Source organism: Prionailurus bengalensis, chromosome C1, assembly GCF_016509475.1.
Source record: "Prionailurus bengalensis isolate Pbe53 chromosome C1, Fcat_Pben_1.1_paternal_pri, whole genome shotgun sequence".
NCBI classification, from domain to species: domain Eukaryota; kingdom Metazoa; phylum Chordata; class Mammalia; order Carnivora; family Felidae; genus Prionailurus; species Prionailurus bengalensis.
Genome location: NC_057345.1, coordinates 211,814,719 through 211,841,585, shown reverse-complemented (window position 1 = coordinate 211,841,585; position 26,867 = coordinate 211,814,719). Strand labels below are relative to the sequence as shown.

Genomic DNA, 26,867 nt, shown 5'->3' with positions numbered 1-26,867 from the left:
TGGAGGAGGGGCAGAGAGAGAAGAAGAGAGAGAATCTCAAGCAGGCTCCCCACTGTCAGTGCAGAGCCTGATGCGGGGCTCGATCTCACCAACCCTAAGATCATGGCCTGAGTCGAAATCAAGAGTCGGACACTTAACCAACTGAGCCACCCAGGCGCCAAAAGGATCTACAGTTTTTTAAATACAAAATCTGTATTTTTCTGAATCTCTACCTGCAAGATATTTTCTCATATAGACATTTATCTGTGCCACTCATGTTTTATACAAGTCGTTTCTCTAGTAAGCTAGACAATAAATTCGTTGAGGCAGGGATTAAGATTAATATCTTTAGAACCTCTTATAGAACCTAACCTAGAGCTTTGCATGGAGGTGGTGCACAAAACATCGTTACAGACTAAATAAATGAATGTCTAACAAAGGAACTTTCAGCATGCTGGCGGAATCACACTTACCAGTGATATGTGCCAGTTACCCAAAGAACCGAAAATCGTGACTTGATCTGAGACTTTGTCTCCCCCGAAAAATAGATAGAGCAATGATTGTTGTGGATGACATTCGATGCCTTATCTTTGCCACCATTTCTTCTTTGATTAAAAAGCAAACAGTTGACCGCCTTCTCTGTGGGGTCACCTGGCAGTGGCAATGAACTCTACCTGGGCCGTCACCATCTGAGCCACGACCGGTCCTCACCACAGACTCCAGACTGCTCAAGTGGCCGTGGCCATGAGAGAGGTTTCAAACTGGAGAGCAGCTCGTCTACTATCTAACTGTGGTTCTGTGAGAGGTCCTCTTCGCTGCCCGTGTCTGTCCCTGCTCCACTAATCATGGCCAAGCAGGTCAGTCACAGTGGAAATTCGCTTATTTCACTGGCCCACAACTCTGAAACACATATCGTGGCATTTTTGTTTTGCTTTACAATTTTCTTCCACTCAAAATATCTTCACCTTATCTGAGCCTGGGCTCCCACAGGATAATCACTGATCTGATCCTGTCTCTTGAAGTGGAGTTTTGCAGAGGATGATTTTTTTTTTTCTTAGTTTTGCACAGGATTTCCTAAAGGGAATGAATTCTGGGCAATATGCCCTCACAAGAGGATTTCCTCTGGGCGCACAACAAGCTTTGGAGACAAAGATGGCGTCCTCCCACTTCTGCCCCGTCACAATTAATGAGGGGAGCGGAATACAGTCAGCCCCGTGAGATGTTTGTCTACCAGGGAAATAACAGGCTCAGTACTATTCTTAAAATGCCAATCACCAGCATTCCTCAAAAATGTTAAATGGTCATCAAGAAGAAGCGAAGTCTGAGAGTCTGTCACCACCACCCCAAGCCTGAGGAGACTTGACAGTGAAACGTAATGTGGGATCTTGGACGAGAAAAAGCTAATCACGCAGAAAACAAACCACCACAACAACTACAACAACAACAACAAAACACAAGTAAAATTGAACAAGATATGGTCTTTCGTTAGTAATAATGTGCGAATACCGGTTCATTAACTCTGACCAACGCACCACACAAATCTACGAAGTTAAGAGTCTGGGATGCGGGGCATGGGGCGTGGGGGAGCTCCTGTCTTCACAGCTTTCTAAAACTGCTCTAACCTAAAAGGTTAAAAACAACAACAGGTGTATTTAGGAAGAAAAACAAAGGGCAGACGGACGATCCTTTTCCCACCTCGTCCTCACCCAGCAAGGCACTCCAGCAGGTCTCACTGAAGCAAGCAGGAAACAATACGCCGCAGAACATGTGTTGAGCACTGCACGGTGAGTCCACGCAGCCCTTCCATACCCCGCCCCGCACCAGCATTTGTCAATAACAAATCTGGCTCGGAAACCCAGGCTGCACCACATGGCGGGTTTACCTGGGACTGAGGTTGAGCAAATCGATGCATTTGGTCTTCAGTTCTCCACTCGTTTCATATTCCAACATAATTCCTGTAAAAATAAACAAACGTGGTGTAAGACACTGGGGATGACACGCCAACGTCAGAAGTTAGTCTACTTTGCCGTAACCTTTTTTTCTCGTCTATTTTTTTAGTTTGTAAAATTTCTTGGCATCCGGGGCGCCTGGGTGGCTCAGTCGGTTCAGTGTCCGACTCTTGATTTCGGCTCAGGTCATGATCTCCCGGTTCGTGGGTTCGAGCCCCATGTCGGGCTCTGTGCTCACAGCTCGGAGCCTGGAATCTGCTTCGGATTCGGTGTCTCCCTCTCTCTCTGCCCCTCCCCCACTCAGGCTCTGTCGTCTGTCTCTCTCTCTCTCTCTCTCAAAAGTAAATAATTAAAAAATGAAAATTTCTCAGCATAAAACATAATGCAGTGATGTCTGATTTTAAAACACGGTTGTGTGAACTCGCTTTTCCCTAGTCCTTCCCCTAAATACAGCTACATACTCTTGAAAGTCTTCAACAGGTGATGCTAAAATAATCGCAAGCTGGGTAGAAGGTGGACCGGCCAGAGGCCTCAGGACTTGAGGAATGACAGCATGGTGAGTCCCCTGGGTTTTCTTTTTGTCTCCCACGTGTCCCTCAACAGGAGAGGAGCTTGACCTGCTGCCCGGAACCACCAAAGAGCACAGCCAACAAAAACCGAGCCGCAGCTAAGCTTGCTCCCTGTGGCCAGAGGACCAGGAGAAGGAAGTCAAACAAACAAACAAATTCATGGGGAGCCCTAAGCCCTGCTCCACAGCTGGGGCCCCTTAGGCAGTCTGATTCCCTCCGTGGAAGCCCGGGGCTGCCCCAGTTCTCCTGCAAAGCTGGGCCCCAGCAGTGCTCTGATCTGCCTGCAGCAGCCCAGCGACAAAGCCCCAGGTGTCCTCGACCTCGGCTTCTCAGCTGGGGCCCCGGGGCACTATCTTATCTCTCTGCAGCAGAGACAGAGAAGTCCCCGGACCGCTCAGACCCCACTCCACAACCAAGCCATTGGTGGGCAGTCTCATCCACCTGCAAAGGGGGCGGCAGTGAAGTCCTGGGATATCCCAGACCCCACTCCGCAACGAGCTGACAAAGCAAGTGTCTTCCTGCATTTTAACCAGCAGTGTAACCAGGTAGAGTCCTGTTCCCCGCCCCCAGAAGGTCACTCAGTGAGACCAGCCATCCTGGGAAGTACCTCCTACCCTGCAGGTGGCACCAGCTGGAACTGAGTAGGGCCTTAGCACCATCAGAAAAACAAAGCAGACCGGAAGAGCATTGCAAGGGCTCAAAACACTAAGCTGCCGTTGGAACTAAAGCCCACAAAGTAGACCAGAACTTCTACGCGAAATCTAAACGTGGTAACTGTCTGCCAAAGTAGATTCCGATAGGATCAAGAGTCTGCTAACATAAGAACCAAAATGTCCAGGATACAATAAACAGGAAAAGACCATCGACAAACCCCAATAGCCAGGATACCATAGGAAATCACCTCTCACACCAAGAACCAGAGAAAGATAATCAATGAACACAGACATGGAGGTGAATCAGAGGCTGGAAATATCTGACAAGGATTTTAAAGGAGAGATCAAAAATGCTGTAGCAACCATTTACAAATTCACTTGAAACAAATGAACGAAATTTTTAAAATCTCAGAAAAATAGAAGTTTTTAAAACACACTAAATGGGTATTATGTAACTGGAAATTCAAAGGACAAAGTGAAAAACTTGTTGAATAAGTTCAATAGGAGAGTGAAGAGGACAAAGGATAGAATCAGTGAACTTGAAGACAGATCAATAGACTATATTCCATCTGAACAACAGAAAGATAAGTTACTGAAGGGGGGGGTGGGGACCTGAACAGGGCCTCTTAACCACTTTATTGTACTACCTCTATAAATGTGGGCCAGTGGATCTCACAAGTTTTGGCCTTAGGACCACTTTACATTCTCCAAATTATTGAGGAGGCCAAAGAAATTTTATTTCTGTAATATTTTCCGCATTAAAAATGGGAAAATTTAAATTCTGTATTAAACTGTTTTAAAATAGCAATAATAAAGTCATATCATGTTCATGTAAATACATATTTTATAGAAATAACCAAGAAAAGTAACATCGCTTTACACTTTTCAAATCTCTTTAATATCTGGCTTAATTAAACACAGCTGGAGTCTCAGGGTGCCTGGGTGGCTCAGTCGGTTAAGCATCCAACTTCGGTTCAGGTCATGATGTCACGGTTTGTGAATTCGAGCCCCACGGCGGGATCTGTGCTGACAGCTCAGAGCCTGGAGTCTGCTTCCGATTCTATGTCTCCCTCTCTCTCTTTGTCCCTCCCCTGCTTGTGCTCTGTCTCTGTCTCTCAAAAATGAATAAACATTAAAAAAAATTTTTTTTAATTTTTTTTTAAACGTTTATTTATTTTTGGGACAGAGAGAGACAGAGCATGAACGGGGGAGGGGCAGAGAGAGAGGGAGACACAGAATCGGAAGCAGGCTCCAGGCTCTGAGCCATCAGCCCAGAGCCTGACGCGGGGCTCGAACTCACGGACCGTGATATCGTGACCTGGCTGAAGTCGGACGCTTAACCGACTGCGCCACCCAGGCGCCCCAAAAAAAAATTTTTAATAAAAAATAAATAAATAAAAACACAGCTGGAGTCTCATCTCTGCTTCTGCGTTCAAGTTGTTGCTACATGGTATTTCAGATGAAGTATATGGGAAAAAATCTGGTCATATCCAGATATGCAGTTGGAAAAAGGACAAATATTTTAACTGCATTTTCCGGTAATCATGGATAATCTTCTTTAATACTACATTAAAACTTAACAAGTGTTAATTCATAAAGAATGGTTGCAATACAGAATCTGAAACCACATCAATTAACTGCGTACATTACGTTAAAATCCACTGGTCTATATCGCATGTTCAAAGGATATCTTATTCATGTATGGTTTATAAACCATGCACCAGACATCTGAAAAATATTAGTTTACCGAGTTATGCACATCTTCTAAATGTTGACGTATATAATCATACAATATCCCCCCCCCAAATCACATTTGTTAATATCACTACCAACATCTATCATCAGAAAACTCTTTTAGTGTTGGTAAGCTACCCAGCTCATGGAGGTAGATACAAGTTTTCTGAAATTCTAGTTTTTGCTTGAAAGCTCAAATTTTGTCACTGGCAAGAAATGCTGACAGTTTTGCTTGTAAGTTTCAGGCTCACTTTGCCCCTTTTCAAGCAAAATGTCTCCCAAATGTCCGGGTCTGAAAGTTACATTTGCTTCTCAGTCCTTCAAGTAAAAATGGTGCTCCGTGAAGAAAATGGCTAGTTCATCTCTCAGCTCAAAGGACCGCACGGTGTTTTCCTCAAAACCACTACGGAACACTACTGTGCAGAAGTGTTTAATGAGTAGTTTCTATTTCACCACCCAGAATGCAAGTACTCCTATGTCAGTGTCTCACTACATTAGTGAGCTTTACTGTTTCATCAAGGACATTCCTACGTGAAACTGAGGGGGTTTCTTCCTTGTGCCAGTGTGTGTCAGTGAGAAATACAATGACCACTCTGAGAGTTTGTGGCCACCCACCGCCTGATTTGTAGTAAGTTTCTAGCAGTTTCACCTCCCCTTGCTTTTGTACGAGTAGGGCAAATGTCAGTACAGCGAAAAAAGCAGATGGTATCTGACTGTTATTATGTAGAGATTTGACCTTGAGGCCCCACTGAAAGGGTGCAAGAGACCCCAAGGGTCCTGTTACAATTTGAGAATCCCTGCTATCAGATATATTTGATATAAAAGATAGGATTTCTGAAGCATTTCAGATCAAGAGAAAATAGGAAATTCTATCAAAGCACTGTATTTGCTTTCCAAAGCACTACACCATTGAAATGGAGTGTGGCAGGGTTGAAAAGGCATGTGCTTGGCATCAAAGAGGTCCAGGTTTGAGCTCCAGCTCGATTCCCTATTTACTTCATGATACTAGTAAAGTAATCCCTTTATATCCCACTTTTCTTATCTGTAGAGAATACCTTCAGTTTGCTGGCTGAAATTAAAGAATACATACATAAAGCTCCTGGCATATAGAAACTCATTAAGTAGTGCTTATTACCTAACGATTAATCAAATACTGCCTTGCAACATATCCGACATAGTCAGCTTGTATTACTTAAATTGCATCGATGCCTTCTCTCTCAATGACACTGTGACACCTTTGAGAAGGAAACTATTTGCCTCTTCATACTCCCAGGAGGACCCTCCCTGGAATGAGTCGTGATGGTTTCCACACAATAAGTGCATGATTTGGCCAGTTTCAAGTACAAACAACACTGTCAAATGGATTGACGTTACTTCCCCTCTGTGATTTCCATTTCTCCCTCCATGGTGCCTGCCTACTTCATTGTCTTTACCGTCTTTCTATCTTCTGTCCTGGCAACATAATGACTATGGTCTCCTGGGTCTGCCTCTCTTCACCCCTAGCATCTACCATGAAATTTGGTACACAGGAACTGTCCAAACAGTGCTTGTTGAATACGTGAACTAACGGACAGATGATTGGATGAGTGTCTCCAGACAGCTTGATGCAATTGACAGTCCCTGTCTTTATGACACATGGACTTTCAGAAATAATTGGCACGATGACCACGTCCCTCCTTCAAATACTATCCTCAATAGGCTTCTATGAAATCCTTCCATCTTTTTCTCCACTTCGTTATTTTCCATTTCTCCTTTACTGATCTCTTCTGCCTGACCTTGAACTACTGATTTAGGGTGCCAGTCTTTTTCTCTGTATAAATTCACCTATCCTCACGGCTTTAATTGCCATCAACACCAAAAATAACTCTCCCGTCTAGACCTCCTCTGAGTTCCAGACATGTTGATATCTCGCCTGCACCTCCCACAAGTCCAGGATCTTTCTCTTCAATCCTGTTTCTCCTGGAGAGCTGTTCCTCAGTGTCAGACATGACCACTCACCCAACTGCACAGCTACAGTCTCAGGAGGAGCTCATTTTCACACAGTCGGCTTCATGGATTTGCCACAACTAAGTAGGCAAACCCTACCAGCCGTTGTGTAATGAAGGGTAACATTTTGTAACCGAAAAATCATTCCAAATGCTTTTAATAACCGAACAACTACAACAACAACAAACTGCCCAGAACAGCAAGACCCAGCAGGCAAACAGCTGTACCGAACAGGCTGGTTTGGTTCAGTTTTATTTTGTTTCTTTTCCCGAAGAAGTGATTCTTTCATATCAAAGACCCGAAGCCAGACTCTAAGAAGCAAACTTAACAAATTAAAAAAAGAAAGGATCCAGTGCAGAGCCAACCACTGTAAATACTGTTGTTTCCTTAGTGTAAAAAGAGGCTTCATGTTCCACACTAACTTTTTCAACAAAATATGGATGTCATAACACTGTCAAAATCTTTCTAAAATCCTATTTGTATGCCATATGTTCTGGAAAGGATTTAAGAGAGCTTAGAAAAATAGAATACAAGAAGCTAAGATTGGAAGTAAGAATTAGATACATTGACAAGGGAAGATTCAAGAAAAGGAAAGATCAAATTCGCAATTGCATTGAACACCTAAATATAAAATTAACAACAAAAGTACAAGGCCTGGCTGTACTATTTTAAATTTTTTGTACTATTGAACATAAAAGAAAATTGTGATGAAATGGAGAGACACATTTCTAGATGAGAAAATGCAATATTATAAAGATGTTAAATTAATCGATGAATTAAAGTAATTATAATGATTCTATTTTTTGGAATTTGAAAATTTACCACAAACTATAAAACAATAAAGTGCAGTTCTGACACAAAATTGGATCAATATAAGAGAATCATCTATATATGGGAATTTAAAAATGAAGTGATGGTAATATTTTAAATTAATGGGGAAAGAATAAATTATTCAATAAATAATGATGTAATAAGCAGTTGGATTTTGGAAAAATTGGTAAAATTGGATTTCTACAATATACAAAAACATATTCTAGGCGGATTAGAAATTTTAATATTAAAAACAAACTATAAAATGATCAAAATACTAGAACATATTTACATCTTAGTGTATGTAGTTGGCTTTTTAAGTATGATGTGAAACTCAACGCCCAAAAAAGAAAAACTGATGCATTTGTCTGAAGCCAAATTTGAAGCTTCTCGCAAGAGAAGATACCACAAAGTTAAAGACAAATGATAGCCACCAAAAAAACTTCAACTCTAAATGCAAAACCTGAAGAACTTAATATATAGGAGCCTAAAAATATTTTTTAATGGCCAAAAGGCATGAATAGTCAATTTGCAAACAGAAAAAGGCAATAAACAGACCAAACTAAAATGTACCCAACTCCATTAATAAGAAACACAAAATGCAACAACAGATATAATTTTTACTCATCAGATTAGCAATATTGCAAAGATTGACGATACTAACTAAATATTAGCAAGGTTCGGGACAGGTATTCTCACTTCCTGTTGGTAGACATATCAGGTGGCTCTCTTCCAGGGCCCGTCACACCTTCAGTGAGTTGAGCACGATCTCAGCTAACCTTTTATGTATTTTTCAGAATTTTGTTAAAAGTAAATACTACTTCTGTAATTAAAAAAAAAAGTCAGAGGGAAAGGAAAGGAAAAAGTAGGAGAAAAATTAGAACATGGAGAAAAAGGAAGAAAAATGACAGAGATTAACATTAATAGAACATCAAGTCCTGAAGATCAAGATCCCTGAAAGGTTATTTGAAAAGTCAAATAAGATACAGAACTATAAAACCTACCAAATTGCTATCAATTTAATGCCTTCAGCTCAGCTCACGAACTCAAGGTTCGTGAGTTTGAGCCCCACATTGGGATCTGCTCTGACAGTGCAGGACCTGCTTGGGTTTCTCTGTCGCCCTCTCTCTCTGCCCCTCCCCTGCTCATGTGCACTGTTGGGGGAAGAGAGGCACGCACTCTCTCTCTTTCTCAAAAGTAAATAAACATTAAAAAAAAAAAATTAGCACTTGACAGCCGACACGGCATAATCTATATCCTAAGGGAATGCACTAAAAAATTGCAGCAAATGCACAAAATTCTGTGTTCTTTATTCACAACTATCTTGTTTCTTATAAAATAAAAAAAATGTTAGGTCTTTAAGTTGACTACTAAAAATTAGTGGGTTACTATACAAGCAGATCTAGGAAACAAAGGGCAACATCTGAAACCTGAGCATTGGACTATTTCACTGAGACAAAACACCAAGGTCAAATGCTCACCCCTCCCGTGACCACTGAGTTCCCGTACTAGCCAGAGGCTGGGTGGTGCACAGTGAAGAGGTCAAGTGGAACACAGACAAAGATGCTCCAGGAGTACATGTGGTTCTTCAGTGACTGTTTCCCACAGTACCTTAGTCTTCTTGATCTGCCCCTGGTTGTGCATTTTCGTGTAATAAGCATGATTCCCAAAACATCGAAGAAGCTGCTACTCCCCAAATTCTGCAATGTTCTCAAAGGCTAAGCCTTAAAAGATGTGAGCATTCCTTACTCAGATCACATTCAACCAACAAAGACCTTTAAAGTGCCCAAAATATTAACTAGGCTTTTTTTTTTTAACATCTTTTATTTATTTTTGAGAGGCAGAGAGAGAGAGTGCGAGCTGGGGAGAGTCAGAGAGAGAGAGAGAGAGGGAGACACAGAATCTGAAGCAGGCTCCAGGCTCTGAGCTGGCAGCACAGAGCCCCACGCGGGGCTCAAACCAACAAACCACAAGATCGTGACCTGAGCCAAAGTTGGACGCTTAACCGACTGAGCCACCCAGGCGCCCCTTAACTAGTTTCATTACTGCTTATTTAGTTCCTTCTCCTGACCCAAAACACCAGAGGCCTACACACAAGAAGTAAAAGACAATGGCTGTGATGCCTGAGTCAGGTGAAAAGCACGTATGGGACACCCATTCTTCACAAAGCAAAGAGCTTATGAATTAATGAATAAGATAAAAAGAGAATGCCCATGATTGATTAGCTGTATTACTGCTATGGACTTTTAGGAGGGAGAGAGATCATTCCATGGATGCCAACAATGGAATGCTCTTGACCTATGCGATACTCAAAAGAAAGTAGGAGGATGGAAATCGGGGGATTAAGTGATGAAACAAAACTGCAGAAGGGATAAAGGTAACATGGGAATGATTCAGCGGTGAGCGATTTTTTTCCCACTTGATAATGTTATTCCAACACCCACCTGCTATTCAGAAGTACCTTGGAAACTTGCATATAATGTATGGCTCACCAAAGACTGGAATTCAGAAATTCAGTGTCTAACCTGATAAGTGATATGACTTCATTGAAAGATAATCATTAAGGCAACAGTTGCCAGTGGGAGACCACAGCCTTCCTGGAATGTGGCATTGCTGGAACCTGGACTTTCAGAGCCGGAGCGAACCCTACAGATCATCTCTCTGACTTATTCACATTTCAGGAGCTCCAGGTTTTCTACTCAATACATATCAATACATTAAACTCATTTACTCAACAACTATGTTGCATGTCTATTCATTCCCCAGTCTCTTGTCTCCTCTAGGTGCTAGAGATACGGTTGTAAACAAAACACAGTCCCGTACCTCATGAAGCTTTTATGGTAGCAGGGGTGATCGAGGGAAATAAGTAAATTAAAATCATGGTATATTGAGCTGAGATCATGCTAAGAAAAAACAAAGCAGGCGGGGAGGCTATGAAATATCTTGAGGAGAAGCTGGCAATGCTAGAAATTCTAGAAGGGAAGCTTCACTTTCACTTTTCTCACTGTACTTGCTTTTAAGGACAGAGCTATAAAAAAAAAAAAACACACACACAAACCATGAGAGTGTTGATGATGTAGATGTCCAGGGAAGATGATTCCAGGCCAAAAGAGGAGGAAGTGCAGGGACCCCGAGTGGGGGTCATGCCCAGCTCAGCCAAGGAACACTGGGAAGAGCAGCTTTGCTGGAGGGGAAGGAGGGTGGAGTCCAAGGCAAAGGTATGGAAGGGCCTGTAGGGCCTTGGAGATTATGACCTTGAAGACCATAGCCTTTTTACGTTAAGTGAAATGAAAGGTCATTGGAGGACTCAAGCCTAAGAGTGACATGATCAGATTTAGGTTCTCCAGTCATCCTGCTGTTGTGTTGAAAATAAACAGGAGTGGGGCAAGGGTGAACACACTAACAACAGGAAACATGGTAAGCATTGCTACCATGAATGCTGTGTATATTTACTTTTCTTTTCTTTTACTTTATTATTTATTTTTTAATTTACATCCCAGTTAGATGGCCTGTAGTGCCACAGTGATTTCAGGAGTAGATTCCTTAATGCCCCTTACCCATTTACCCATCCCCCCCTCCCACAACTCCTCCAGTAACTTTCTGTTTATTCTCCATATTTGAAAGTCTCTTATGTTTTGTCCCCCTCCCTGTTTTTATATTGTTTTTGCTTCCCTTCCCTTAGGTTCGTCTGTTTTGTATCTTAAAGTTCCCAGATGAATGAAATCATACAATATGTGTCTTTCTCTGACTAATTTTGCTCAGCATAATACCCTCTAGTTCCATCCATGTAGTTGCAAATGGCAAGATTTCATTCTTTTTGAATGCCAAGTCATACTCCATTGTATATATAGCTGTAAATATTTTAAAGGTGAACTGGTAAGGGGCTCCTGGGTGGCTCAGTCGGTTAAGCGTCTGACTTCAGCTCAGGTCAGGATCTTACGGTTCATGGGTTGGAGCCCCGCGTTGGGCTCTGTGCCGACAGCTTGGGCCTGGAGACTGCTTCGGGTTCTGTGTCTCCCGCGCTCTCTCTGCCCCTCCCCTGCTCACATTCTGTCTCTCTCTGTCTCTCAAAAATGAATGAACATTAAAAAATTTTAAATAAATAAAAAAATAAAGGTGAACTAGTAGGATTTATTACTGGCCTAAACGTGGGGTGTGCAAGATGGGAGAAAAGAATGAGTCCAAGGTTGTGGCCTGAGCAAGTGGAGGAAGGAAACTGCCATTGACTGATAGGAGACAGACCGTAGGATGCCTCAATGACGTGCACATTGCAAGATCCAAAGGAATAACCAGGCAGGCTGTGAGTTACTCAAGACTACGCAGGTTTTTAAACCTTGAGAATGGATGAGATCACCCAGTATAGACAGCAAAGTCCAAGGACAGGGCTCTGGGACACTCCAACATCAAAGTCAGAAGGAAGAGAAGCCAACATGATGGACAAAGAAGAAATGACAATGAAGCAAGAGGGAAAAAAGTAGGTGTGGAAGCCAATGGACATGGACAGAGTGGCCAAATTCATCAAATGTTGCTCTCAGGTCAGGAAAGGTAGGACTGAGAGGTGGCCAGAGCGTTTAGTGATGTTAGAGGCCACTGAAGATCTTGAAAAGCACAGTTTCAATGGAGCGGTGAAGGTGAAAACATGATAGGAGTGAGTCCCAGACAGACGGGAGAAGAGAAATGAGGAAAACATTCCTCCAAGGAGGTTTGCTGGGAAGGGAAAGAGACAAATGGGAGAGCACCTGCAAAGGGTCAGGAGACCAGTGGGAGAAGTGTTATTATCACCATGTGACTTGGTGACCAAAATGGCTTGATGGCTCGAAACAAATTGCCCACGTTACAAAATTTGTATATGGTGGAGAGCCAGTTATCATGACCCCAGAGCTCCTCATGTTAACCTCCATTCCGCAGCAAAGGGGTGAAAGTTAAGTCATTCAGGTCTCATCAGGCCAGGATATTTGGTCACCTACTTGCTTTGTAGCAAGTTTTGCGGACTTTTTATTCTATATTCTTCTTATTTTCTACGGGAATTCTGACCCGGAACCAAGAGTTCTTCCCCTATGTCTGTACCTAAGGAGCCGGTGACCAGTGGGCTTCACTTAATTCTTCAAAGATGCCCATGTCCTCACCTATGAAACAAGAGAACCAGGCAAGTTTATCCTTTTCTAAAACTATAGCGTCCTGTGGACTTCTTTCCAAATTCCTTAACTCATGGGCGTCGAGGGCTGTGACCTTCAAGCCCCAAGGCACAGAGTGCGCGTTGGCAGGCCCTCAATAAATGCACGGATCAACTGCTTTGTGTGGTCTGGAATGCGGTCACCCACGTAATATGCTCTGTTGAATATGCATTCTTTTCATATCCAACATACCTTGACGTAATCATCCTGGGACGTTTAAAATGAAAAGTGTCGTCCTTGTTGGGTGTCTTCCCCTCTGGAAACCAGTATCTTGGGCCTTCTCCCTCCCCACCTGCCACATTCCTAACTAGCCAGAAAAGCATTGTAACTTCCACGTTTAGAGGTTTCCTAAAAGAATCATTTTGAAAGTGTCCAGGAACAGAGCCCAGCAACCCAAGGAGTGGTGGGTTAGGTTGGGTAGTGCCCTGCTTCTTGTCCGCCACGTGGATCACCGTATAGGGGACCCCCCACCCCGGCCCCTGGGGCCCCCGCAGCCTCCTCCGCCCCAGACCCTCCCAGAGCCAAGGACCCCACGCGAGGACGGAAGGGGCCCGGCGGGTACCTGGAGGGTAATACCGGAGCAGGAGGCTCTTGAGTTTCATTTTCTCCTTCCCAGACCCCCCTGTCAAGGCTCTTCGTAGCCATGGAAACGGCCAAACAGCGGCGGGGCGAACTGCGCGCATGCGCGGGCTTCAGCGCGAGGAGCTGGGCGCGCAGGCTGGACCGGGGCCCGCGGCCCCACGAGGCGCCACCAGGGGGCGCGCCCGAACCTGCCTGCGTGTCCCCGGGGGCGGACCGGGGCTCCAGGGCGCGTGGCCGACGACAGCGATCGCGGCGTTGCTCCCGCCCGAATCTGCACCCTCGGCGCCCCGGCCGGACAGAGACGGGGTCCCCTCGCGTCTTCAGTCGGGGTGACCTCACAAGGGGAGAGGCGCGGCCCAGCAGGGCGAGGTGCGGGCCGCGTGCACTGTGGCCCATTAGGTTTCCCAGGAGGAGGGATGGAAGAAAAATCCCCTCCGGGTCACCGTTCCAGGCCCCTCCACAGGCCCGGTCCCCACAAAAGAATTAGGAGCACCACTGAAGAGGCTACGTTTCCTGACGCTGCGCCAGGGACCTTCTGCACCTATAGGGATAGAGACCAACCGAGAGAGGAGCTGTGCACCGTTTCTTACCGGCCCATGTCACGGATGAGACGACTGAGATTCAAAGAAAGTACAGCCGATCCCAGCTAGGTAGCAGCGGAAGCGGGATGAAAGGCTGTAACCTGGAGCCCGGTGTGCCCTAAACCCTGGGTTTAAGGCCATCCGGACCTTCTGGTGGCCTGTCCTGTTTCTTGCCAGCGTCTGTCCTTTGCCTGCCAGCTTGAGTTGCCATTAGGAGAACTGGCCGGGAAGGGTCAGCAAGCCACACTGCCCATTTCCTTTAAGGAATTTGGCCGAAGTTTCTAAGTCAGAATTTCCCCTATGCCTCCCATGACCCCCTCCCTGAAAGTTTTCTGCAAGATCTTACAATTTCTCTAAATCGACTCGCTTATTTTACTTCACGTTTTTAAATGTAAACTGAAGAAGAAAGGTGTTAATCCTGTAAATTAAAATGTGTACACGATTTTCAATGAAGAGCAGCAGGTAACTGTAGCAATAAATGTGACTATTTATTTATTTATTTATTTATTTAAAATGTTTACTTATTTACTTATTTTGAGGGGGGAGAGGAACAGAGAGAGGGAGACAGAGAATCCCAAACAGGCTCTGCACTGTCAGTGCAGAACCCGTCATGGGGCTGGAACTCACCAACCGGTGACATCATGACCTGAACTGAAACCAAAATTCCTACTCTTAACCGAATGAGCCATCCAGGTGCCCCACGTGTGATTTTTTTAAACTCTATTGAATAATTCTACACTAGTGCCTACCAGAGACCAAGAACCAAAGGCCTTCCCTTTCTTAAACAAATAAAAAAAAATAGGGAAAAATCAGCAACCGTTTGAAATTTTCAAGACAGCCTAGGCACCCAACTGAGCCTTTCTACTTCCGGGACCCAGGAGATTGGAGAGATCAATGAATAGGGGAACCTTTGCTACTGTGTGATACAATGTAGCCTAATACAAATGGCCAGCACATAGCATCCCACACTTGGCAAACCGAAAACCAGACGAAATCTAAAGATTCCTTCCACTTCAAACTCTGCCCTCATTGTTAACACTGGAAAAGGTTTAAGTATGGAAGGGCCAAGAGTTCATCTATAGAAACGAGGTAGCCTTTAGTAGATTTTGTTCACCCATTTATTGTTTATGCTTGTGACATTTAAAATGAGGCCCCCATTGGGGCGCCTGGGTGGTGCAGTCGGTTAAGCGTCCGACTTCAGCCAGGTCACGATCTCGCGGTCCGTGAGTTCGAGCCCCGCGTCGGGCTCTGGGCTGATGGCTCAGAGCCTGGAGCCTGTTTCCGATTCTGTGTCTCCCTCTCTCTCTGCCCCTCCCCCGTTCATACTCTGTCTCTCTCTGTTCCAAAAATAAATAAACGTTGAAAAAAAAAATTTTAAATGAGGCCCGCATTAAAATGGGGGAGCCTGGATGGCTCAGCCGGTTGTGCATCCGACTTCAGCTCAGGTCATTATTCTCACGGCTTGTGAGTTCAAGCCCCGCGTCAGGCTCTGTGCTGATAGCTGGGAGCCTGGAGCCTGCTTCACAGTCTGTGTCTCCCTCTCTCTCCTCCCCTCTCCTGCTTGTGCTCTGTCTCTTTCTCAAAAATGAATAAATGTAAAAAAAAAAAAATTAAAATGAGGCCTTTGGAAAAATAGTAAATGGAGACACCATATAGCCATGTGATCAAAGTTAACCTCCCCAATATAGTGACAAACTGACATCCATACTTCCTATTACAAGCGCTGAAAAGGACACAGCAGTTCTCCGGAATTCCTGCCTGCAATACATACCTGTGTCCAATCACAAGGAAGCATCAGGGCAACCCCAGCTGAAGAAATTGTACAAAGTAACTGTCAAGGTCAAGAAAGAAAAAGACTGAACGCTACTTCAGATTAAAGAACACTAAAGACATTGGAACACCTGGGTGGCTCAGTCGGTTAAGCATCCAACTTTAGCTCAGGTCATGATCTCGTGGTTTGTGGGTTCAAGCTCCATGTTGGGCTCTGTGCTAATAGCTCAGAACCTGGAGCCTGCTTCAGATTCTGTGTCTCCCCCTCTCTCTGCCCCTCCCCTGCTCACACTCTGTGTCTCCCTGTCTCTCAATAATATATAAACGTTAAAAAAAAAAATTTAAAGGACACTAAAGACATAAAACAATTAGAGGCCCTGAGTGATCCTGGGTCCTGAACCAGGAAGAAAATTAGCTCTAAAGGACATGGTTGGACAATTGGATGAGATTTGAGTAGGAATGGTGGTTTAGATAACATTATATTAATAGTATATCACTATTATGTTTCCTGATTTTGATAATTGTACTTTGGTTATATAAGTGAATGTCCTTGTTCTTAGAAAAAAATACACTGACTTATTTAGAGATAAAGAGGTATGATATCTGCAATCAACTCTCAAATGTTTTTTGAAGACTTTATGTTTATGTATAGGTGTGTGTGTGTGTGTGTGTGTGTGTGTGTGTGTGTGTGTGTGTTTGGATAGGTGGGTGGATAAGAAACAATAAAGCCAGTGAGCAAAATGTGGAATCCAGCTAGGCAAAAGGGCTCCTTCTGAGAAGTTCCTCATCCAACTCTTGTAACTTTTTCATATGTTTGAAATGATTACAAAATAGAGTGGCCTTTGTTTTCACAAAACAAGCCAGGCTTCAGAATGCTCCAGGATATAGATAACAACCACAGCACTATTTGGCTGCACTTTTGTTAAGAGAGTCCCAAGTTCAAGTTCACTCCCTGTTTCACCCCTAATTCTACCTCCATCTTCCTCTAGTTATGAGACCAAAAGCCTTCACCTTTGTGACCTATCCTTCCCCACTCTCTCCATTTGCAGGACTCCTGGACTTCCTAAGTGGCTCCTGTGTTTCTGTTCCAGGTAAAGGATTTCTCCTACTCCTTTGAACCAAACTTTAACAGGTTGTCCTTTTGCTTTTCAAAAAAGAATGCCAGCTCTGAAGCTTTAGACATGCTTCCATTGGCTCAAAGAAGTTAAGCCAAGTTCTCCCACTTAAGTTAGAGAACTTCCTAGCCACATCATATCCAGAGCCCTGCTTACCATCCCTGGAGCACAGGCCTTTGGCGTTGAGGTCTGATCTTTCCACAGCCCGTGGTCCCCAGAGGTCAGGAGCCCTCACCTCTGCTGTTGCTCGAGAGTCATTTATCTGGATGTCCAAGCACCCTGGCTGTCCTTCAGTTTCCCAAGTTCCCTCCCTAGACACTCTCCTGATAGGATTCTTAGTGTTATGACATGACAACCCATAATCCTGTCCCAATACCCAATGTAAGTACCCCATCCTCCTCTTTGGAAGGTCGTAGGGTTACATGCAAATGAAGCGGTGATCCACAGAGAAGCAAGCAAAGTTCACGAGTGCCGGCAGATTTCTCTTTTTGGCCTTGGCTTCACTTGAGGTTACAGCTACACTGAACTGACTCACCCTTTACTCATTCCCAGAAGGTGCTGCATGAATCTCTCAACCTGAGTCAAAGTCTGTTTCACGCTAACTCAGCCCCAGTGCAGAGCTATGAGCATGAGTGATGTACAGAAATTTGCAAAACCAGAACTCCCACATTGCCCGGGTAATGGGTTCTCATCTCAGTGTCCTGCTGACTAGGTTCGACTTCCTCACGGGGCTACGCAGGTACCTTCCTAAAAGTCGTATAATACTTTTCCTCAATTCGTGCCATTCTGTGTTGATTTGGGCATCGGTGACTCACTAGATCAACAACGGCCATTCGTACGGATTGGTACCTATAAATGTAACTCTTGACTCTGGGTTTCTTCCCACTGGCATCTGCCTTGAACAACCAGAAACTTAAAAATTAGTAGCATCAACTTCACTCCCCCAAATGAATTCTGTCTGGTGGATGGAAGCCACTCTGGGTTTCAGTTCTCAGTGGGTCCCTGGATCCGTAGCATCAGTACCACCCATAATTTGCTAAAAATGTAAATTCTTGCCCCACCCTGCCACCTACAGGGTCACAGATGCTGGTAGTGATGCCCAACCGTCCATGTTTGAATAAGCCTTTTTGGTGATTCTGATGAACCGTAAAGAGCGAAAGCCACTCAGCTGGTGTAGTAAGTGGCCATGACTTGGCCAAGGCTGAGTGAAATCGGTCACCGTCCCCCTACTGTCAGGCCCGTTATGTATTCTGAACAGTCTTCCCTGGTCGTCAGGGACAGTAAACTGGTCGCTCAGCCACATCCGAGATTGTGAGTAAGACCCAGAAACAATGTGGGAAGGAACTGGAATTCTCCACGTAATTGGATTTCAGAGGCTCAATGCCCTGAGAGACACCAATAGGTACCAGACTGTGAAGGAAGGCTGGGGGCGGGGGAATCTACAAGTGGGAGATGGAAAGAAGGAGGAGGAGAAGGACCCAGGAAGGGAGGCCGGAGAACCTGGCTCAGCACTGAGGTGAGACAGATGGGCAGGAATGGGGTTCCGGCCCCAGCGGGGCTCAGGGGTTCCCATTTGACCCGTTTCTTCTGGAAGGAGCGATGGCATGGATGAGAGGCCTCACTCACTGGTCTCTGGGGCACCTGCTGAAAGCGGTCCATTAAAAAGGGGCGGTGCCTTCCTGGCAAGAAAGTACAAAGAATGAGATCTGAATGTTCAGAGACTGGCAGTACAGGGCAGAGCTGTGCCCCCACCAGGTAAGTGGACCCCAGCACAGTGAGCCCAGAGGGGCTGCCGCCGGGCTTTTGAACCTTCTTCCCATTCCTGCCTCCACACCACTGAAGGACTCATCTTAACCTGGAACCGGGAAACCTGTGGGGCCAGGGGCCACTAAGTGAATCATTCAGTATGTACGCCTCAAAGACGTACCAGTGTGAGTCACCATTCAGGTACAAGGGATCTAATTCTGCAAAAAAATACCTGGGGGATGTCATTCCTAGAAAGGATCAGACTTCAGGTGGTTTGAAACTATTGTGTGCGAGGACGGGGACATGTCTCTAGGTGGGACCGCATTTACCTTCACTGAGGGGTCACCGTGGGGACATGCGGGCCACATTGACAGGGCTGGTGCACCAACAGCTTTTGCCACTAAGAGCAGGAGGCTTGACTTGAGGCCTGACCCTGCTGTCTACCAGCCGTGTGCTCTTAGGCAAGGTCCATGACCCCTGTGGCTTCAGTTTCTTCATCGGAGAGATAAAAATGATGCCAGCATCTAATTAATGGGGTTGTTATCTCCGCGTCTGGCTTGCTCAGAAACACTCTGTGTCAACGATGGGGGTGATAACCAGCATTTGTTTTCCTAAGGCTGTTTGTTTGAAACTGGGGAAAGGGTGTATGCATATTCCTACCATTTAAACTGATAACCTAGATCAACTATTCCTCTAATAATCACCTACGTGCAATTTGGAGTCCTCTGTATACATTTCCAGTTATGTTAGTATGGGTATAATTTGTATGAATACGAAAACTAGTTTACATCCCTAGGGACGTAACTACTTTCTGTGTAGATCCAAATAGATTTGCCTTCTTAAAGAAATGGCCCGTGAGGATTTGGAATGGAGGAGAGGGCTACGTGACTTAACAACTCTAGAGACTGTCCAGAGAAGAACAACAAAAGTGGGTAAGGACCTGAGAATGTGTAAAACGTGAACAAGGGAGCCTAGCATGGGCACGATACCACCTTCCATGCCTGGCACAGAGTGAGTCCTCCATTAATGTCTGATGCTTAAGAACTTAGAGGATCCAGGGCCCCTGGGTGGCTCAGTCGGTTGAGTGTCCGACTTCAGCTCAGACAGTGATCTCACGGTTCGTGAGTTCAAGCCCCGCATAGGGCTCCACGCTGACAGTGCTTCAGACCCGCTGCCTCCCTCTCTCTCTGCCCCTTCCCCTCTTGAGCGCTCTTTCTCTCTCTCTCTCAAAAAGAGATGTTAAAAAAAGAAAAGAAAGAACTTGGAGGGTCCATTTGGAAGAGGAAGCAACTGACTGTGTGCAGGTAGAGGTCAGGGTTGACAGAGGCAGATCCCCAGAGACAGAGGGCCGCTCAATACAGAGAACTTCGTGCCAGCGTGACCAGTAACAGACCAGCCTGTCTCAGAAAATCCTGAGGATTTCCCAGCGTGGCAAGTTTTCACGGAGGCGCTTTGACCAGCTGCCGGCTTGTGACTGCGGGACACAATGTCAACGGGATGAGAGTCCAAACTACATAGGAGGTCTAATTTCCGTGTCGGTGCTACCGTTCTTTGATTCTGCTCTGCCTGTGTGTTTTCACAAGGGAAGAAATGCGGACAGGGGAATGGCGCTCGACTGGAGGTTGGAAGACGAAAGCTCCCATCCTGCCCTTCCCACCGGTGACCTTTGAGCAATCCTTTGTCCTCGCCCAGTTACTCATCTGCAGATCGTTGTCTTTCATTCCATGCAGGTGCAGCCTAACGTGGCCCGCTTATTCATGCTCTGGGCTCTGGGTCTGGCACCCTTCCACCTGACAGGCTGCGTGCTTCCTCCGCTCCGACGTCATACCAGGCTCCAGTCATGAGCATGATGCCCATGCTCAGCTCAATTTAACCATATGCGTGTGGGTTTCCCATCACGACGCGGGCAGTTCCCGCCTCGAGCCCCCATTCAGAACCCTGCACCCGGCCGCTTTCAGGTACGTTGATAGGAGTCCGGAGATTCCTCTGGAAGCCATTTCGTGTTTAAAACCTCATTACATTCAGAACTGTATTTGTGTTGCGCTCCTCAGAGTTTACTCTAAACTCCCAATGGATCTTACACGATAGCCACTTGGCCTGGCTTGCCGCGGAGAAAGGCCCGGAAGTCTCAGTCCCGGTTACCCTTGGTCCTGCCTTCCTACTTGCGTTCGCAAGCCCTCCCCCTACCTGCCAGGGTCCTCCCTGCCGCCTCTTTGCAGCCGGCTGCTGAGATGTGACTATGTCTTGCTTTGGATCCCAGCTGGACCGTCTGTGCGTCACCTCTCCCTTTGCTCCTCGAGGCCAGCAGAACCTAGAAGGCTCTCTAGCTTTTCCTGTGTTACCTTTCGTGCCCCGATCGTGGGCCCTGAGAAGTTTCCGGTGTCTAAACTCACCAGTTGGACCATGCGAAATTAGGGGGTTCTCTCTAACCCACCTTGGGCTGCCAGGTCTACCCAGTTTCCACCCGTTGTGGTAACACACAAAAGCTCCGCTGTGAGGCTTGTTGGATTCCAGTATCTCAGAGAAGGCTGGTATCGTTCTTCTTTGCTCCTGGATCCCAAACGCCAAAGAAGTTCTCCGTCACCCCCCCTCATCTTATAACAAACTGTCCCCATCTTTCCTTCGTCTACCCACGTGACAGGGTCATTTTCTAAATATGCTGGTGAGTGGTGCTGGTGAAGGGGGTCGGTTTGGAACCCGTCTGCCAGTACTTTCGGCCGGACTTGTGAATCACCAACAGGCAGATAACACTCAGCAGTGCTTTCTACGGAGTCGACACTAGCACGAGCCATGCCTTTGGGGGATTATAAAAAGGTGTCACGTCTGGGTTGGAAAATTATAAACGATGCCCCTTCACCGTTCTAGGGTTCCAGGGCCAGGATTAATGGGGGCACCCCCATAGCAGGCCGACCTGAGCTGGCCATGGGCCAGGTTTCTGCATACTCTTCCTCCAGAGCAGGGCTGTCCTCCGCGCATGCCCAAGGGGGGTGTTGATCCTCCCAGCCCTATTCACATAAAAGCCTTTAGCCCCCCCTAAACTCGCTTGTGTGGCTCATCCTCTAATGAAGTGCATTTGCCTGCAAGCCGCTTTTCAATGCAGAAGAAGTAAGGGCAGAGGCAGTGTAAGAGCGATTCTGTTAGACTTGCCAACAGTCAACCTTTTGATGCTGTGGACCGCTGTGTCTCCTTCAGGGAGGCATCGTGGCCTGGAAAGGACGCCCAAATGAGTCAGAGAAGTTTGAAGTTGAATGCCGGTTCTGCCGTGTACAGCAGGGTCACTTTTAGAACCTGGTTTCCTTCACTCACGGCAGGGGTAATAATAGCGTTGGCCTCGTGAGACTCGTGCACCGATTAATGACATAACTATACGCAACGCACCGTTTACCCCTTTAAATCTGCAGGCATCTAACATTATTTTTCTTTAAACATTATCACACTGCAATTATCTGCCTCTACAGCTGAAATATCTAACTCTGGAACGTATCCATGTACCATGTAGCTGACCATTCTTTCAAACTAAGTATCACTTGGAGGGCTTTTTACACATCAGTTGCGGTTATTTAGCTGCTAAGTAGCCCACTGGCAGTAGGGGGCAGCATTATACATATGTTCCCTATGAGCGGGGACCCTTGCTTTCCAACGTGCAGAGACCGCAGAGACTGGGTCACACAAAGGAATGTACCAACCCTCTTGCAGAGTGCACTCCCTCCGTCGGGATTCCAGAAACCTGTCCTTGCAGACCATGCCCTGGATATACCAAAACAGCACACAAGACAGATTCTTGTTCATCTTTTCGTGATTTTGTATCTGTTGAGGTTTGGTCATTTGAATGTGTGCTCCTCTTTGCTTGGAAAGAATGTTCAATGTTGGTGAGCTAGACTCTCTTGTTTTCTATCGCATTCAACTTTACTTATGCCTCACTGCTATATTCTCAGCCACAGTTTAATCTGTTTGACAGAAACCAAAGAAATCAATTATGGAATGTATAATACGGTAGTGATTACGGTAGGAGACAGAGCTGTAAGAAACCAAAGCACGTGGTTTGGAGAGCCTTGCTAATAACATGCAAATATGCTGGCAACGGTAACCGTAATAATAATTTACATTTACTGAGCGCTTACTTTGTGCCAGCCACAAAGGGGTGAGTGTATTACACAAATTATGACCTGATTTAATCTTCACAACACCTCAGTGAAGTGAGGATCATTGTCCCCATTTAACAGACGGAAAACTGAGGCTTTGAGAGGGCAAGGTAACTTGAGCCTCCTTCCCCCTGTGTGTGGCCTTTTTAAACAGTTGTTTTATTTTTTTCGCTTGCCTTTTTAGTCTACACTTTTTATTCAAAAAAAATCTGAAATTCTATTTTCTCCTGCCTTTTTTTTTTCTTGTTAGGTTTTCTTTAATGTTTATTCATTTTTGAGAGAGAGAGAGAGAGAGAGAGAGATCGCGAGCATGAGTGGGGGAGGAGCAGAGGAGCATGAGTGGGGGAGGGGCAGAGAGCAAGGGAAACACAAAATTCAAAGTAGGCTCCAGGCTCTGAGCTGTCAGCACAGAGCCCAGACGCTGGCTGGCTGGAGCTCAGGAACCTTGAGATCATGACCTCAGATGCTTAGCCAACTGAGCCACCCAGGGGCCCCCTGCTTTTCTTTCAAAGAATGTAGCCCCTTCCCCAAGAGGAGTCTGTGCGGACTCCAGAGCCACGGCCCTGGCAGGGCAGTAATGTCTGTCCCTCTGTCAGCCAGGACTGTGACTTCACGTGGGTCAATTCAACCCACGGCCTGGTCGCTAACAGCTCTTATTTCAAAATGGAAAAGGAAAAAAAAAAAAATTCAAACCGCCCTCATCCTGTCTTCTTTGCCATGGGAATATACGCAGAACTACTTTCAGCAACACGGAATTTGAGACCCAGGGTGCTGTCCTTGTTGTTGTCATTGCTGCTGTCATCCTTTCCCCCCGAATTAAATCCCCTGGACTTCCCGTATGTCTCAGAGCAGCGGTGTTTGGGGGTAATCACAGGAAGGTGGAGCGGAGCGGAGCTCAGCTGCTCTACCGTCAGTGGGGGTTCCGGATCTTTCCCCCCTCGCTCCCCTTTCTCTCAATGCCACCCCCTTCTTTCCCAAAGCGTCTGTGGCTTTCTCCTGCCTCTCTGATCTACTTGGTTCTTTCTTGTTCCAGTCCCGCGCTGCTGTCTCCAACGGGACCTACGGAACAGCACCCTTTTCCCAAACCGGCTCGTCTTCGGACGCTTCCTCCACTTCCCTCCCTCTCTGTCCTCCTGTTGAATCGCCCCGATGAGTGTTTCGATTTCCAGAACTCCTGCGCGGCCCCTTTGGCAGACCCTGCAAGGAAGGCTCTCCCTCAGCTGGGCTTCATCCCCCCGCTAGGGGGCCTCGGGTCGGCTGGTGGCTGCAGATGGGGTCAGAGCCCGGGTGCACGTGGGGCCTGACTCCCACCAAACAGGTGGCGCCTGTGCCATCCGGAAGCAGAGCCACCGTCGGGCAGCAGAAATTGTGCTGCAGCCGCGGGCTCAGCCTCCCAGCGCAGGGAGCGCCGCAGCTTTTTCGGCAGCAGCTTTAACAGACTTTGCCACGTCTGCCCTCTCGCTTCGTGGATGCCGGTAAGCAGGGCGTGGGCCACCCGGAACGCCCACGGTGCTGTGGCCCCGGTGGCCATCCGCCGGGTCCTGGCGTCCTGAGTCCCTGCCTTCTGACCGAGGCAGAGCTGGCCACCCACGTGGTTCACCGGCTCCCTGGTGGTGTTTTCACAGACCCCCCTGAAGTTTCCGCTCAACAGCTGTTCTTCTAGCCCTCCAGGGACTTGGAAACGTTCTCATTTCCTGTTTTAATGACTTTTGTTTAAAATGAAGTCCTGGGGGCGCCGGGGTGGTTACGTCGCTTCAGCGTCCGACTCTCGGTTTCGGCCTAGGGAAGGATCTCACGGTCCGTGAGTTCGAGCCCCGCATCAGGCTGTGCACTGACAGTGTGGAGCCTGCTTGGAATACTCTCTCTCTCTCTCTGTCTCTCTCTGTCTCTTTCTGTCTCTCTCTGTCTCTGTCTCTCTCTCTCTCTCTCTGTGTCTCACCTGCTTGCACTATCTCTGTCTCTCTAGAAATAAATAAAGAAACTTAAAAAAATAAATAAATAGGGGTGCCTGGGTGGCTCAGTAGGTTAAGCATCCGCCTTCGGCTCAGGTCATGATCTCGCAGTTCATGAATTGAAGCCCCGCGTCAGGATCTGTGCTGACAGCTCAGAGCGTGGAGCCTGCTTCGGATTCTATGTCTCCCCCTCTCTCTCTGCCCCTCCCCCACTCATGCTCTGTCTCTCTCTGTCTCTCAAAAACAAATAAAATGTCTTAAAAATTTTTAAATAAATAATCAATAAATAAAACAAAATAAAGCCCTGCCCAATCATTACTCGGTCAGAAAAAGTGATTGGAGAGAGATATTCAAAGATAGGCATCTTGGAGTGGTCATCGGATACGGTTGGGTCTGTAACCATTGTAGGATGAAATATTGAGAGTCCACAGCATGGGGGCACTTTGGCCATCCCAGTGGCCCCCGAGAGACCATGCTGGTTCACTAGGTAATGACAATACACTAATAAGATGGAGTGAGCAAGGGCAGGATACCTTGCTGTACCCCATCGATGCAAGTGGTTCAGAGATAAATTCCGTTAAATGCAAGGATCTGCCACCTTCCAGATGTTTGTGGGAGACCAGTATTCTCAAGCTTGTTGGGACATAAGCTTCACAGAGAAGAATAAGATGTTGTACCCCGCACTCCATTCAATTAAGAGGCAAAAAGCTTGGTGGGAATCTGGAAGGTCTCAACTCATTTACTGAATGACCTCTAAGGCGGCTGACTGAGTGGGACTGAGCTGGGAGCGCCCTCAGTTCTCCAGGCTGCAGTGTGAACGGCCCCACCTCTTGGTTCTTAAGGGTCAAAGCATAATGGATGATGGATAGAGCCTCTAGACAGAGAGACGTGAAGGAAAAATCACTGGGTTTCGAAGTACACCATGGCTTCTTGAAGAAAATCTTCTTTGGAAAAATAGTGCTTGGCTTGCTATGGAGCCCTAGTAGAGGCTAAACCCCTTACCAAAAGACCAGTTGCCTTGTAAATGGAGGTGTCCACCACAAACTGGATGTTGCCTGGCTCTGCAAGCAATAAAGTCAGATGTAACCAGCAGCACGCTATCAACAAGAGGGAGCACATTCGTGGGATCCCGTTGGAGCAGATCCTGAAGGCATCAGTTCGTTGCATGAACAAACTGTATACCCCTAGGATGTCTATACTGCTCCCCTGACATTTTCTCTTCTGCCCACACCTCTAGCCACGTCAGGAGCTTTGCAGTGGGCTGAAGAAGACAAAAAAATTAAACATGATTGAAATGTGCCTTCATGGGTTGGACATGGACAGCTGCAGAGTTACAATCCCAGTTAGCAGTAACCGTCAGGGACACTGGGGAGTGAAAAGCCATGTTCGGAACAGAACTCGAAATGGCGCAGCTCAACGTCCACTTTGCCTGGGGTGGGAAAGAGGGCCTGGTGTGTGAGCAATGGCTACCACTTGGAAAAATGTTCAGGGAACTGGAAAGAAAAAGTTGGAATTTTGAGACAAGGAGGTCTAGAGAAGACGAAGGCGGAGGGGATCTCAGAATGGGGCTAGGTTGTGAGAATCTTTATTACGTCCTGTGAATGTTGACCAAAGACGATCCCCCGAGCCCCCAAAATCGTCTAGATCATGCTCTATATCAGGTGGTCAAAGTCAATGGAAGACCATGAGAATCGATTTAACAAGGACTTCCTTAAGATTCATGCCCCTCGAGAACCAAGGTTTCAGTTTCCCCCTGAATTAAGAACCCCAACCTGCTGAGGGGGGGACACAGAACTGGCAGTGGAGTAAGGAAGACAGAAATAGCAAATACTGAATAAAGCCACACAACCAGATGCAGAAATGAACACTGTGAGGGTGACATGTTTCCACTCACCATGCTGTGTCGTATCTTACCTTGTCCCTCCCTTTTCTTACTATTTTCCATGGGGCTTGGTTATAATTTTGCCAGTAGGTTATAGCAAAACAACCCAGGCAGAGATCGAACTAAAGGAGGAAAGGCTGACCTCCAGAGGCGATGGCTGACACCGGTAACATTTGGGTGTCTGCTTTGGGGGGCAGGTTGAATGTGTTATTTGCATGAGCGATGGTTTCATGACAATAATGA

At 46.3% G+C, this 26,867-nt stretch overlaps 1 protein-coding gene across 1 annotated transcript in view; it reads right to left on the bottom strand.

Moving 5' to 3' along the window:
• The window catches only part of DAW1 (dynein assembly factor with WD repeats 1), a 47,822-nt gene extending 34,119 nt beyond the window's left edge, over window positions 1-13,703 (bottom strand). Inside the window, exons 1-2 of the mRNA XM_043578052.1 lie at window positions 13,417-13,703; window positions 1,862-1,934 (exon numbers count right to left, since the gene is read on the bottom strand). Coding sequence (XP_043433987.1) covers window positions 1,862-1,934; window positions 13,417-13,537 — 194 coding nt within the window. The 5' untranslated portion in view covers window positions 13,538-13,703. The remainder of the gene's footprint in view (window positions 1-1,861; window positions 1,935-13,416) is intronic.
• Between the last annotated feature and the right edge of the window lie 13,164 nt (window positions 13,704-26,867).